This window comes from Neolamprologus brichardi, chromosome 17 (assembly GCF_056152115.1).
Source record: "Neolamprologus brichardi isolate AB-2024 chromosome 17, ASM5615211v1, whole genome shotgun sequence".
NCBI classification, from domain to species: Eukaryota; Metazoa; Chordata; class Actinopteri; order Cichliformes; family Cichlidae; genus Neolamprologus; species Neolamprologus brichardi.
This window is the reverse complement of record NC_142120.1, coordinates 38560390-38576479: the sequence shown is the minus strand read 5'-3', so window position 1 is coordinate 38576479 and position 16090 is coordinate 38560390. Positions and strand designations below refer to the sequence as shown.

General features: G+C 43.2%; 1 protein-coding gene across 1 annotated transcript; it reads left to right on the top strand.

Annotated features, from left to right (window-relative positions):
• The first annotated feature begins 289 nt into the window (after positions 1-289).
• On the top strand, positions 290-6479 carry LOC148098049 (uncharacterized). Its single transcript, XM_087830433.1, has 2 exons — positions 290-6190; positions 6374-6479. Exon 1 carries the CDS (start codon positions 290-292, stop codon positions 5969-5971), a length of 5682 nt encoding a protein of 1893 aa, XP_087686559.1. The 3' UTR covers positions 5972-6190; positions 6374-6479.
• Positions 6480-16090: the final 9611 nt, after the last annotated feature.

Here is a 16090-nt window from a genome sequence, read left to right as displayed (position 1 = left end):
TTGCTTATTGTCTTCTGTTTGTAGTTTCACTCTGTTGATAATTGAAGGCAGCGTCAATAAAAGGGACGATACACCTGTCAGTTGTCGAGGAGTTTATCTATCTGCATAACTGTATCCAGTGTAGCAGTGAGGGCAGAATAGTGAAAAAGCGTCCTTCTACAAGACAACCTTTGGATGTTACGTCAACTCAGCTACATCAACCATGTCTGAAGCAAGACAAGATAAAGCATCATCTGTCCGTTCAGAGAAATCATATGGGTCAAAAGCTACAAGTAGGTCATCTGCCAGTATGGCCGCCCTAAACGCTCGAGCCAAAGCTGAAGCAGCACGCAAAAGAGCTGAATATGCTAAAAAGGAAATCGAAATGCAAGTTAAGAAAGCAGAGCTTAAAGTAGAGGAAACACGTCTAGAGGCCACATTACAAGCCCTCCAACAAGAACGTGATGCGGAAGCGGCACACGCCGAAGCAATAGTTTTTGAAACAGCAGTCAATGATCTTGAAGAAGAACACGTGCGTGTACCTCAAAGGGTTGACACTTTGGAACGCACGTTTAACTATGTGAAAGACCAGCTCATCATCAAAGACAGCACAAGCCCAATTGGCCACATCGAGTATAATTCAACGCCTGCACCAAACGTCACATTCCTCACGCCAAAACAAGAACCAACCAGGTCGGACACCTTAAAGGAATATGTGCTTCAACCTCTGAGTACTGACAAAGGAGAAAACGTTTCCCAGTCTCTGAAATTAATGCAGAAAATGTCACCAGGTACTTCACCGAGATTTGAACATAAGGTGAGCATGCAACAAGGAAACATTTCTGACATAGCCAGGTTTCTTGCAAGACGCGACTTACTCACCGGTGGCCTCCGGAGGTTCAGTGACAAGGCAGGAGATTACTGGGGATGGAAATCTTCATTTGAGAACGCGATTTGTGACTTAGACCTAACGGCCAGTGAGGAACTGGATTTGCTGATTAAATGGCTCGGCACAGAATCAGTGCAATATGCACATCGCTTAAGAGCTGTGCATATTAACAATCCCTCTGTAGGACTTGCTAAGGTGTGGGAAAGATTAAATGAATGCTACGGCTCCCCCGAAGCTATAGAGAACGCACTGCTCGACAGACTGGACCGTTTCCCAAAAATCTCATACAAAGATCCACAACTGTTGAGAGAACTACAGGACCTGCTCCTAGAAATAGATGCCGCAAAGAGTGAAGGTTACATTCCAGGTCTACTCTACCTTGATACAGCGAGAGGCATTAATCCAGTGGTGGAAAAACTCCCCTATGCTATGCAAGAAAGATGGATGAACTATGGTTCTAAATACAAAGAGGACCATTATGTGTCATTTCCACCATTCTCTGCATTTGTGGCCTTCATCAGTAGAGAAGCAAAAATGCGCAACGACCCCAGCTTTAGGCAGTCTGTGCCGCCTCCTCCTGCCCTCTCAAAGACAAATAAACTTTACGAAAAACACGCTAAAAGAGAACCTATCTCAGTCATCAGAACCGAAGTTGTCAGTACGGAGCCGAAATCAACTCCCACAAACATTGAGGACCCAAATAAGGAATGTCCTATCCACAAAAGACCTCATGCTCTCAAAAAATGCAGAGCATTCAGGGAAATGCCACTGGAGGAGCGAAAGGCCTATCTCAAGAAAAACATGATATGCTTCAAATGCTGTGCTTCTACAAACCACCAGGCAAAGACATGTAAGTCAGAAATACATTGTACAGAATGTGATTCAAAATTACACATTACAGCTCTTCATCCGGGACTGGCACCAACGACTACTGCGACAGCTACTATTGCAGAGCCCGTAACAGTTGATGGCGGGGAGCGCAATGCAGCACGGCCCACAGCTATCTCGACATGCACACAAGTCTGTGGAAGTGAATTTGAAAGTCACTCATGTGCCAAGATCTGCCTTGTGTTCATCTACCCAAAGAACTCACCTGAAAAGAAACTTAAGGCCTATGCCATCCTAGACGACCAAAGCAACAGGTCACTGGCAAAATCATCGGTCTTTGACACATTTGGCGTCACCAGGAACTCCTTTCCATATAAATTGAGAACCTGTGCTGGATTGGAGGAAGTGACAGGGAGGAGAGCTTTTAACTTCATTGTGGAATCGGCAGATTGCACGTCACGTCTTGACCTCCAGACACTTATCGAGTGTGATATGCTACCCGACAATCGCAGTGAGATTCCCACAGCTGAGGCTGCTCAAAACCACACCCACCTTCAGGAAATCGCAACTGAAATCCCGGCTCTCGACCAGAGCGCTCAGATCCTGCTGCTCATTGGAAGGGACGTTATTCAAGCACACAAAGTTCTCGACCAGCGTAATGGGCCTCCAAACGCGCCATTTGCACAGAAGCTAGCTCTTGGATGGGTGATCATTGGCAACGTTTGCCTGGGTGGAGCTCACAAACCCGTGCGTACTAACATTTTCAAAACAAACATCTTAGACAATGGTCGTCCAAGTCACTTCCTTCCATGCAAAAATGCCATTCAGGTAAAGGAAAGTTTCAACTCGCAAGGCTACAACAAGGTCAACTCCCCAATCCGAAGAAAGCACTCTTCGATTGGAGAAACAGTTTTCAAACAAACAAGTTTGGACGAGAGCCTCAGCTACTCACAGGAGGAAAGGGCCTTTTTACAGATAATGGATAAGGAAGTCTACCAGGACAGCGCTAACAGTTGGGTCGCACCACTACCTTTTCGTTCACCCAGGCCACGGCTGCCGAACAATAAGCGGCAGGCTATGCAACGCCTTACATCGGTACGCCACATACTGAACAAACGCCCTCAGGTAAAAGGTCAGTTTACAGACTTTATGCAAACTTTGTTTGACAATGGCCATGCTGAGATAGCGCCACCACTCACTAAAGAAGAAGAGTGCTGGTACCTCCCCTTCTTCGGAGTGTATCACCCACGCAAACCGGAACAAATACGGATTGTCTTCGACTCAAGTGCACAACACGATGGAGTATCCCTCAACGATGTTCTTCTTACTGGGCCCAACCTCAACAATAGCTTGTTGGGTGTGTTGATGCGACTCCGTGAAGAAAAGGTGGCAGTCACAGCTGATATCAAACAAATGTTCCATTGCTTTGTGGTCAGGGAGGACCACCGGAACTTTTTGAGATTCCTCTGGCACCAAAACAATGACATGGATCAACCGATCGTGGAATACAGAATGACCGTACATGTCTTTGGCAACAGCCCGTCGCCCGCAGTTGCAACTTACGGACTCAGAAGGGCATCAGAGGACCGAGACAAGCAAGACATCACCACACAACATCTGGTGGAACGACACTTTTACGTAGACGATTGTCTCGCCTCCTTCCAATCAAGTACTGATGCCATTGCTGTTATTCAAAATGCTCAAGACACTCTGGCTTCATCTAATCTGAGGCTACACAAGATTGCATCCAATGAGGTGAATGTAATGAAGGCATTCCACAAAAACGATCTAGCCAAGGGTCTAAAAGACCTCGACCTAGGAGCTGACATTCCACCTATGCAAAGAAGCCTCGGAATAAGCTGGGACATTGCAACAGACAAATTCACGTTTCAAGTGTCCACTGCTGAGAAGCCCTATACCCGCAGAGGGGTACTTTCAGTCGTCAACAGTCTGTTTGACCCTCTCGGGTTTGCAGCTCCGGTCAGCATCAAAGGCAGAGCTCTCCTTAGAGAACTTTCCACAGACATATGTCAATGGGATGATCCCCTCCCAGAAAAGTTGCTCCAAGAGTGGAGTGCATGGAAAGAGTCCCTGAAACTTCTCGAAGAAGTCAGAATACCGAGAATGTACACCCCTATATCCTTCAGTGGTGCAGAAAAAAGGGAGCTCTGTATATTCTGTGACGCGTCTACAAAAGCCATCGCTGCAGTAGCCTACCTCAAGCTAACAGACTCAGAAGGCAACAATGAACTGGGATTCATGTTTGGCAAAGCAAAACTCGCACCGCAGCAAGAAATAACAATCCCCAGGCTCGAGCTATGTGCAGCTGTTCTTGCTGTCGAGATTGCTGACATTATCGCAGAGGAAATTGATGTTCCCTTCCATTCTACAAGATTTTTCACAGACAGCAGAGTGGTACTTGGATACATACAGAATGAATCCAGACGATTCTACGTCTACGTATGCAATCGCGTACAGAGGATTCGAAAATCGTCCAACCCAGAGCAGTGGAACTACGTTCCAACAGAGCTTAACCCGGCTGACATAGCTTCAAGATCAATCCCAGCTAGTGCACTCTCATCAAGCACATGGCTCAAAGGACCAGATTACCTACTGAGATCAACCCCTGAAGTGACTAAACATACCTTTGAACTAGTCAATCCTGAATCAGATCCTGAGATCCGTCCAACAGTGACATCACTTTCAACCAATGTCGCGGCTTCTTTCCTCGAAACGAGACGATTTGCGTCTTTCTCTACTTGGGGGTCACTGTTGAGAGCAATAGCAAGGCTCATTCATGTTGCAAGGTGTTACAGGAACAGCACTCCCCCAAAAAAGTGTCATGGCTGGCATATCTGCAAAAGTCTTAGTCCAGAAGATTACAGCAAGGCAAAGAGCGTTGTTCTGAGTGGTCTTCAACACGAGGTTTACCCTGACATCTTCACGTGTCTTCAAGCCCAAAAAGACATTCCAAAACAGAGCCTTCTCAGAAAACTCTCTCCTTTCAAAGACAATGCAGACTGTCTCAGGGTTGGTGGTCGCCTTTCACAAGCCAGCATGGAAAGCGATGAAGCACACCCCATTATCATCCCAGGCAACCACCATTTAACTACTCTACTAATCCGACACTACCACCAACAGGTGCAGCACCAGGGGCGCCATTTCACAGAGGGAGCCATGAGATCCGCTGGCTTCTGGATTGTTGGTGGGAAACGGAGCATCAGTTCATTCATCCACCACTGTGTAATTTGCCGCAAGCTCAGGCGGAACACAGAAACGCAAAAAATGTCAGACTTACCCATCGATCGTGTGACAGTCTGCCCCCCGTTTACTTACGTCGGAGTTGACGTCTTTGGACCGTGGACAATAAGCTCTCGGAGAACAAGAGGAGGCCTTGCTAGCAGCAAACGCTGGGCCGTCATCTTCACCTGCTTGGGCATCAGGGCCATTCATGTTGAGGTCATCGAGACGATGGAGTCGTCTAGTTTTATCAATTCTCTGAGACGATTCATCTCTATCCGAGGACCAGTAAAGCAGCTGAGGTCCGACTGTGGGACCAACTTTCTGGGAGCGTGCAAGGAGCTCGGAATAACTTCAAAACACTGCGACAACCAGGAAATTCAAGACTTTTTATCCAAGAATGAATGCACATGGATCTTCAACCCTCCTCATAGTTCTCATATGGGAGGAAGTTGGGAGCGCATGATCGGCATCGTGAAGCGCATACTGGACTCTATGCTAACTGTCAACCCAGTTCGCCTGTTGACCCACGAGGTTCTCGTTACTCTTCTAGCAGAGGTAACCGCTATTGTAAACTCTCGACCGCTACTACCAGTCTCGTCAGATCCAGATTGCCCCTTTCTTCTTACGCCTGCGACTCTCCTTACGCAGAAAACTGGATTACCACCTATACCACCCAGACACTTTGACAATAAAGATTTGTTCGGACGCCAATGGAGACAAGTGCAACATCTTTCAAATGTCTTCTGGCACCGTTGGAAAACACAGTACCTGCCGACACTCCAAGAGCGAAGGAAATGGCAATCTGTGAGTCAAAATCTTCAAAAGGGAGATCTAGTTCTTCTAAAGGACAGTCGAGCTAAAAGAAACCACTGGCCCATGGGGGTGGTTGTTGAGACCTTTCCTAGCCAAGACGGACATGTCAGAAAGATTGAGGTAAAGGTCACTTCTGGAGGAACATCTAAAACCTTCTTAAGACCAGTGACAGAGTCTGTACTCCTGCTGCGAAATACTAATAGGGACATTGATCCTTAAAGATGGTGATGACATCCAGTAGATGTCAGACGGGGAGTGTGCTGGTGTAGTTCTTCTTCCCACCAACAAGAGTCGCTACAGTTCTTTTATGCCAAGATTTGTTTGTTATTAGCTGTAGAGTTAGTAATGCAGCACACTTTGAGAAAAGACTGACTCAGCATGTTGTTCGGATAAACATCTGCATCCATCCTCTTCGTTGTTTTACAGAAAGCATCGCTTGTGAGTATTTAAGTTGAACAAGAGTTAATGCAACTATATTTGCTATTATTTATGCACTTTTATGGTTAAAGGTGTACTGTATTCAGATTTACTTTCTTTCCAATGTTAGCTAGTTTAGTCAACTGATTTGCATTATCGTGTGAATATATAGACTGAATATTGCTTATTGTCTTCTGTTTGTAGTTTCACTCTGTTGATAATTGAAGGCAGCGTCAATAAAAGGGACGATACACCTGTCAGTTGTCGAGGAGTTTATCTATCTGCATAACTGTATCCAGTGTAGCAGTGAGGGCAGAATATATAGATAAAGTGATTGGGTGAATGAGGCATGTTGTATAGAGCGCTTTGAGTACTCCGGGGGAGTAGAAAAGCGCTATATAAGAATCAGTCCTGTGGAGATGTGGAGCCGCTGGCATCGTGGTTGCTGCAATTGGACGTGCCTCCTTAAACCTGCTTCGGTAACGTAGCTCCTTAGTCTCAAGGAGCAGGGTGGAAAACCCAAAGTGACTGGAATTATGTAAAGTAACTACTGGCTTTTTATAGAAAAGCACCGCCTCCAGTTGGCATGGTAACGGGGCGCCATCATTGGCCCCCAGATTCTCCCTTCATTGTCTTGCATGTGCTGTTCTGGATAATCAAGGTGGGGACAGCGAGCAGGCTGCCCTTATCCTGTCTATCAGCAGCACCACGAGCCTGTTTTCATGCTGCTTTAGCATTTGTCTGCTTGTCTGATGGCATCAGCTGCCTTGAAATTCGCTTTCTTATCTTGACATGTTTGTTTTTTTCATCACATCTCCAGCCAGCACACATGCAGAGAGTGCAAACAATCTGAGTTTTTCCATCATGTGTGACTCAGGTCTGTGGTGTTTTTTCGAAGCAGCACGAGCTGCTCAGGAAAGCGTCTGTGTGTCGATGTGGGCCACTGGGATCTGGGAAATCCTCGTGTCGAAGCATGTGACCTACATGCAACTTGTATTTTTAACACTCTGTTGCGATTTGTCAGCGTTGCCATGGTGATAAGTAAATCATTATTCACCTGAGACAGTTGTAGTAATTTTGCCTCATGGAAGAAAATGAGGAACAAGAATGGCGTGAAAGACAAACTCAGATTCAGCTGGTGTTTAGGGAGGTGCAGTAAAATGACATGAATGAGAATCTGAAAGACAAACAGATGTGATGTATTTGTTAAAGCCACCTCTATCCTCTTATTTTGCTGTCGCATAAAACAGGAAGTATTTATGAATAGAGTATAAAGCAGTTGTATCCATGTTTATCCCACCTTCCATCTGTGTCTGATTAAAACGCTTTAAAATAAGAAAAATCTGGGACAAGGCATAAAGGGCTTCGGTCAGCCCTCTCCTTGCTCTCCCTGCTTCTGGCAGACTTGCACATACTGTCTTTATAGCCAGCCTGTCACATGACCTTGCTGTTCATTGTCAGTGGTCCTGATGTTAGAGCTATGTGGTCTGAGATTTAATTATGGCAAATAATGTTTGATTAGTATTTGTTATTACAAATGCTTTAAACAGTGATGTTTGATTATGAATCACTTGACCAAGGTGAATAACAGACATCTGTTCTCAGTGAGAAGCTCCTGTGTTTCTGTGGTTACCGTTCAGGATGTCTTCAGTGTTAATGCAGCTGCTGCTGCGTTTTAGATAGCTCAGCGATCGCCAGAGTCATTTAGAGGTTAGCAGAGACGGGGTCATCTCAGCCGACGAGCGCGCCCCTCATCAACTGGGAGACATCAAAGGCAGAAGTGAAGAGTGTTGACAAGCTGCTCGTGTTCCTTTAGACTCGCGTTCCTGATTTGGAGGAGAGTTAAGAACACTGACGGATTTTTATCAGCATGTCTGCTCGTACAGACTATAAATTATTCCCACTCCAGCTCCAACTAAACAGACAGAGCTCTTGGAAATTCTTTTAGCTTTTAGCAGCTAGATAAGATTTTAAAGCATTTTTATTATTTAGCCTAATGGTAACAAGGGTGTGCGTTTTTTTTACATGGCAGCCCAGTTGCTAGGAAACATCTAAATAGATTTTTGACCTTGTGCATGACTCTCTTGCTACAGGCATGGCTTATACGAATTATCCAAAATGTCTGCTTATGTTATGCTATTCTAAAAGGCAACTGCCCCGGGTTCACTATGGGAGAGGTGGTCATTATATCTGTGGCAAAATATGAATTATTAAAATGTAATATCACTCGAAATGGCCAAAAGCAGGCCTCGTGGGGCTTGTTCTGTCCTGCCCAACCTGCTACCAGGTAGGGGTGGGGGAAAAAATGGATACTGTGTAGCATGGTGATATTTTGTTTGCTAATAATGTATGGATACAGGGACAGCAGAAATCGATATTTTGTTACAAAAAGGTTTTTGTGCTCTGACTTCAGAGCATGTTGATCCTTTTTCTGAGCAAGAATCCTGACATTCCTTCACTGTCCAAATGTGTTTCACTTGTTTTTGGCAGCAATAAACATGACAGTTTACTTATTTTAATTTAAGACATGTTTTATTTTAATTAAGTTTAAAACTTTTTTATTTAATGTAAAATTATATTTTGTTTTAATTTACTTTCAAATTCTTCAGTTGCTGAAGGGGCTGCATAGTTTTCATAAACTGCATAGTTCAGAATAGCTATAATTGTACCAGATGGTTGATTCAGTTAAGTTGGACTAGACTGTAATACAAACCGTTCAGTTTGTCAACAATAAAACTGAAATGAGAGAAAGACTGAGTGTGAGACTTTGATATTAGAGAAAATGAATATTGATAAAGTTTACCTTTATGTACAGAATCTGAATATCGCAAAATATTTTTAAAAATTGCAATAATATCGTATCGTGCGTTAAGTATTGTGATAATATCGTATCGTGCGTTAAGTATTGTGATAATATCGTATCGTGGGATGTATGGTGATTCCCACCTCTCCTACCAGGCAGAACAAGACTACCAGTCAGCGGGGCCTTTACATATTCTGTAATACGTTCATTATAGGTATTATTACGTAATAAAGGATCCACCTATTTGTCAAGTTTGTTTGTATTTTTGATTAGGAAAATATCCAAAGCTGTTATGAAAGCAAAAAATGGCGGTGCTTCAAGCTGCAGTCATGGTAAACAGAAAGGACACCGTATTCTCTTGTACGTAGTATCAGAGTATACCCTTACAGGTGTTATAGACAGTGTTGTTGTTAATGTATGTTGGGGGCGTTCAGAGGATTTTCAGGGTTCTCCCTGCCGGAATGTTATGTGTGGGACAGTTTTCCTGTATGTGTGCGACTAGCTGTGGTTGTTTCTAAAAGTGGTCAGTAAACGTCCTAAAACTGGCACTTGAGTTTCCGAGCATTTTTATCCTGAGGTTATAACAACAGGGATAATCAGTAAATCTGACTCTCTCTGTAACAACAGTTTTCTGATCTGGAGTATTTTGACGTGTTAACACAATCCCAAGGACAAAACATTAGCAGTGATTTCAGAAAATCAATTTGGGCCATTTCCAAACAATTTAAAGTCCATCTTCCAATAATGAGAAGGATTATTCACAAGTGGGAAACAATCTTTCCAGGGGTCCCAACAAATTCACCCCAAGGACAGAACATGTCATGTCCAGGGAAACAGGAAAAACCCAGCGACCAGGTCATATGTCAACCCATAGCTGGACTGGCCATTGGGCATACCGGGCATTTGCCTGGTGGGTCGATGGGGTTATTTTGTTTTTTTGTAACGGTATAAACAGTGAAAGGTTGTGCATTGGCCAGATGCTGGCAGATGTGTAAAAATAACTCAGTTGTTTGGTAGAGGCTATGGTGGAGCTGCCACAGATTCAGTAACATTAGCAAGTGGTGGAGGCCAGTAGGTGGATGAGGGAAAAGGGAGGCAAGAGGAGGAGGAGACGCCGGTCCGAGTATCAGGTGAACTGAACTTCAGGTAAGAAGTTATGACCTGCAGTCTATCTGTGTCAGATATGAACCAAGTTTAGGTGGAGTTTATTTTCGTTATGCTGACTTTTTACAGTCAGTTACAAAAACTCTGCGTACTAGCTAGCATGACTGGGTGGGTGCTTTGATGTTGCTGATAGTGAACTTTATTTATTTATAAGGTTAGTTTGTAGAGTTTCCAACCGTCCCTTGAAAAATGAAATCGTCTTGTATTCAGAGAAAATATTACGTGTTGCGTATTGAGGTGAAAAGGAACAGTTTGTCCCAAACTTTAGCTAGAATGAAAAAGAAACAAAGCTGGAGTCTCTGCTGTCTTTGCTGCACAGCTGCCTCTTCTCCTCTCATTCTCTCTCTCTCTCTCCTGTTTCTACTTCAATCATGAAACTGATCAATGATCAGCTGATCGGCTTTTCTCTCTTGTTTGTTTATCTCCCACTTTGCGCCAGAAAGAGGAAACCAGCGGATGTCGCGCTAAACAACAGCAGCACGTTTAAGCTTGATTAGCTGTTGTTAGACTGTATTTGATATTACTTTCTAGTATCAGCTGATGTTTGCTGGAGCCACAGCTGTAAAGCTGCTGGTCATGATGTGGGTTTGGATATGTGGTGAGAGGGAAACATGAAGATGAAACCAGGAGATGTCCTTACTGAATCATCAGAGCTGTGATGGAGAAACAGGTTTACCTTTTAGGTGACATGGATGAATTGAAGTTATGAACTGTTTCTGAGAGACAAATAACACCAGGATCCTTTTCTAAGTAGCTGACAGCTGGTAACTGTGCAGGGGCGCGTCTAGCAAAGTGTTGCCAGGGGGCCAGGTAGGGCATTAACAGGGAGAGGGGGGCACAAAGAAATACTTTTCTTTCTTGTTCTCATTTAAAATGCTTTTAAAAAAATAATTATCTGAATCTTACAACCAAAGTTTTTATCTGATGTAAAATGTATAGAGCTCATACATGTACCACCAAGACTGTACATCACTGTCACAACAGTTACTTTGAATGAAACAACAGCCTTTGAATGAAAACAAACGCTAGCGTTTGTTTTCATTCAAAGGCTTTATGGCTTTTCCTGTAATACCGGTCTCTAGTCAAAATGCCCGCGCCGATTTTTTGTCCCAGTCCAGTGTCAACCACGCTCACACTGCTAGCAAAAGTCACTCACCTGCAAGCAAAGAAAACTTTATTTTGGGTCCCACACACTGCACTATAGCCTATCAGCACAATCCATCATACCAACTGCCAAACATGGGGGAGGAGGGGTGATGAGTTGGGCTTGTTTCACTTTTATCTTTTAGCATTGGCTGTGGCTCAGGAGGTAGAGCAGGTCATCTTCTAATCAGAAATTTGGTGGTTTGATCATTTAGAGGTAGAAACAAAAGTGAATGTGGCATGTTGTATAAAGCGCTTTGAGTGGTTGAATACAAAAAGTGCTACTTGAGAACCAATTCTTTAAATATTACTTTATGCATCTGATAAAAATAATCAGACTTTTAGACTCATTGTTTTATTAAACTCCACCCAGGATAGAAACAATTATCTGAGCATACATGAGCACATGGTAGGATGATGACCTTGACTCCCCGTCCCTCTTCCTCAGTCCTCTTCCCTCCACATTGTTTACGTCCTATCAGCACCTTGCAAAACTCTGTAGTAATCTCTGCTTCCTTCATTTTCTATTGAGCTTGAAGGCTGCTGTGGCATGACTGATGAATGCTGACTGGAAGCAAACAATAGAGATGCATGATGCAAATGACACGACTCCCGTGTAGTGCAGTGATGTCTTTACCTCATGGCACTTTCCATCCTGTCATTTATCCTTCCTGTGTGCAGTAGCTTATTCACAGGGTTTTAAAATGATGATCAGGAAAATAGCCATCATTTGTATGATTATATAGTCGACCTTGTAGAAAATAGTAAATCCACCACAGGGCTTCACAGGCAGCTGTCTCATAGACATAGTCACCATTACTGTGATGCTGTCCCAATATGACAGTCAGTCACAATAGTGCTAGATCTATTATCTCTGTATGTTTATATACTGCAAATATCCACCTAACCATGTTGGAGGTGCTTGTGTGCCTTAGTGATTCAAATCAGTTCAATCTTATTTATTTATGGAGTTAAGTAGAATCTCAAAGGCCATTTATTTCTGGGAGAGGCCATATGAGGAGCAAAAGAAGGGTTAGGGAAAGGAGGTTACTGAGGCCACACTGGTGGCTGGTCCTTAGTTCATGGGGCCTTGGTGGGAGCAAACTGAGAGGCAACAGAGTCCCGTCCTGTTGTGGGCCCACCACGTGCAGCAGGTGTCCTAGGGGTTCAATTCTCTGTGGGAGCGAAGCCAAGTGGACAGTGCTGTGCTTGGAGACCTTGGGATCATTGTGACAGATGGATTTGTGCACTTGTGAGCGGTGATGCACTGCACAAATGCTGGTCTATTATGGTAAAGATAACACAGAATGTAAAAGGGGTGGTCTCTCTGTGACAGACAGGGTGACGGTGTGGTCCTCCAGATCAATCCTTCAATATTCTAAGCTACTTCATTTGAGTTTTAAGTTTTAAGACCATGTTACCTTTTTCTTCAACGCCTATGTTCTTTTGTTTTTTGAAGTGAATAAACCTAGACTGGATTCCACTGCACACAACCACAACCTGAGGCAAACTCCAAGTGGAAAACCACATCAGGCAAGTGCAAAAGCCAGAATATTAAGGATGGTGGTGCACACTATTAAACACTCCCTATATAAAAGCTTTTATATCATTTTGTACTCAGTAGAGTGTCTCTTTCCATTTTATTTAGTCAGGTAGACTTCTGTGGATGGAAGGAAATGCTTATTACAAAGTTACAAAATTTTATAAACTGACTACAACAAAAACAGACAGCAAACAAATAAGTTTCTTCCTGTTAAAAGGGAGTTTTTCCTTCTCACTCTCACCAAAGTGCTGCTCATAGGGGGTCATAGGATTGTTGGGCTTTCTCTGTATGTATTATTGTAGAGTCTACTGTACAATATAAAGTGCCTTGAGGCGACTGTTGTTGTGATTTGGCACTGTATAAATAAAATTGAATTGAACTGAAGCTGTCACAGCAATAAAACCCCATATTGCTCTCCGATCCATCGGAGTGTGAATATGTATGAATGTTAGACAATAAGCACTAAATAGTTTAGAAAAAGTGATAAGGTGAATAATTAGTTGTATAAAGCGCTTTGATGCTCAGATAGAGAAGAAACGCCCTATAAAAGAACCAGTCCATTTCACTATGAAAAATGTGTCCCATTCTTTTTGGAATATTACATGTTATATTTACCAGACCTGCAGCATAACAAGAGTCCTGCTGTCCACGCAGTGCTCCAGCTGTAATGACAAAAACATAAGAGGCGTAATAGCAGAATCAGCCACTGGAACACTGCGGCTGATAAATGTTGTGAAACGAACTGTTGGGGATTTGACTCAGGTCTTCACATGGACGCTACAATTAATGAAGGGGAAAAATTTAAAGAAGACCTTGAGATGACTTCCACAGCAGGAGACATGCTGTAATGGAGCTAGATTAGACAATCAAACTAAAGGCTATGCAGTGACAGGGAGGGTGTGGATAAATGTGTGTGTGTTTATTGTTCTTCATGATAATAGCAGCTACAACATCCATCAAAATGTTGATATTTATCACGAGGGTTACAATTGTTGTTAAACTATGCACAAAAAAATTGAAGGTGTCTCTTAATGTGTGTTCATATACAGGCAATAAAGATAAGCAGTGATGAGATATTTATAATATCATGTGCATATTCATCAAAGCACTTGAATATATATTAGGAAGCAGTGTGTGTTAAGATGAAAGTTACTTACAGGTGAAATTTCCTCATAATTTTTGGTGATTCAAATTAATGAGCCATAATGTGATAAACCAAGTGCTCCCCAGTGCTCTGGGGTTGCAAACACTTATGAGTCTAAATTCAGAAAAGTACAATTTCCAAAACCCCAGAGCAGCAATTTTAATCATGATTAGCAGTCTAAAAGTTTATTTTTTGATCCTTAATTTCACTGACTATAACTACAGCTGTTGCTGGCGAATTTACCCAGCTGCAGCTCACTAACAATCCTGTGAGTTTGCAAAACAGAAAAATCTCTGTTGCTTTGTTAATATGTTCTCTGCAGCGTGTCTTATTTTTAGAATTAGTCGGTCATGGTAGGAGCAGAGACATCACTGTGTAGTGTTGAGGAAACGAATAGACTGGTAATTTAAATAGAAAGAAAATGTAGACTAATAAGGTAAATCCGATTTATTGATTCAGTGATTCATGTTAATGAGTAGCAGCCAGGTGACAATCAGCTGTTTATTAACACAAACACCCAAGAGCTTCCATCTGAGACTATACAGGCCTGGGTTAGGATGCTAAGTGTTCATGACATTGGAAAAATATTAAACAAATAGGGCTTGTTTGGAACGACTGCCAAGAGAAAGCCTTTGGGCACAGCATTGTATCTGAATGAACCACAACACTTACAGATCATTGCTCTTTGGACAGATGAGTCCAAAGTGGACTCCTTTCATCCCGCCTCTTGGTTGGAACTCAACATTCAACATGACAATGATCCTAAGCAGCATATTTCTTAAGTGTAGCTACTGTCCAGTTTATGTCCAGACCTTAACCTGACTAAATGATATATCAGGACCTACTGTAAGGTGTTGGACAATTTTGTTCCTCCACGGTGATGTGAGAGACATGAATCGCTACCTTATCGTGGTGGAGGGGTTTGTGTGTCCCAGGATTCCGGGGGCTATGTTGTCTGGGGGCTAGCCCCCTGTTAGGGTCTCCCATGGCAAATTGGTCCTGGGTGAGGGACCACACAAAGAGCGATTCAGAAGACCCCTATGAAAAGACCATCAAGGGAACGGTTCACCCTGCCCGGGATAGGGTTACCGGGGCCCTGCCTTGGAGCCAGGACCGGGGAGGGTTCCCGAGGGCGAGTCTCTGGTGGCCGGGCCTTAGTCCATGGGGCCCGGCCGGGCACAGCCCAAAAAAGGGACATGAGCCCATCTTCCCGCAGGCCCACCACTCGCAGAAGGCACCATAGGGGTTGGATGCAATGTGCCGACCCCTATGGTCATACGATTGATAGGGTCATACGGAAAACGATTGCTTCACGTTATACCAGCTACAGGACCTTCTCCAAGCGACTGTATCTTTAGGTGGACTTAGCTTTTTACAGTCACAGATGAGGACATAATTATTAGCGCCTGTATGAAATTTGATGTTTTTGTTAACATTTTCCCCAAGTGCTTTTATTTTTTAACAGAGAAAGGGATTTTCAATATATAATTTCTAAACACAGTTTAGAAGTTAGTTTTATTTAGAAAGCATAAATTATTGTTTTGCACAGAATCAAAAAAAAATTGCCTATGATGATTAGCCTCCTGAATAACTGACCTTTTTCTTGAGCCATATCACAAATCTTCGAATTTCCATTATAAAAGCTTCAGCAAGGGTTTGAATTGCCACTTGAAAAAGCATCACGCCAAAAAAAATGAAAAAATAAAAATCAGTTTAGACTTCTTTAAAAGAAGCATAAGATGGATAACGAACTATTTATATATAAAATGGTCACAGGGTTTTCAAGTGTTCCAGGGTTTAAGAACAAGAGTAAGTGGAAAGAACTCGTGGTTACTGTGGTTGACCTCCGGTTACGCCAATCGGAGGTCACTAAAATCAATATTGAATCGGTGTGCAACTTTGCCAAAACAATGTGGGACTCTGTAGTTTTCTCTGGTCCCCTCCCCAATCAGACCAGGAGTGACATGTTTGGCCGCATGTTCTCCTTAAATTGCTGGCTGTCTGAGTGGTGTCCCAGAAACGATGTGGGCTTCATAGATAATTGGCAAACCTTCTGGAGGAAACCTGGTCTTGTTAGGAGAGACGGCATCCATCCCACTTTGGATGGAGCAGCTCTCATTTCTA

Excerpts from the sequence above, each read along its gene's own strand:
- LOC148098049 (XM_087830433.1), top strand. The coding sequence starts at position 290 with ATGGCCGCCCTAAACGCTCGAGCCAAAGCTGAAGCAGCACGCAAAAGA.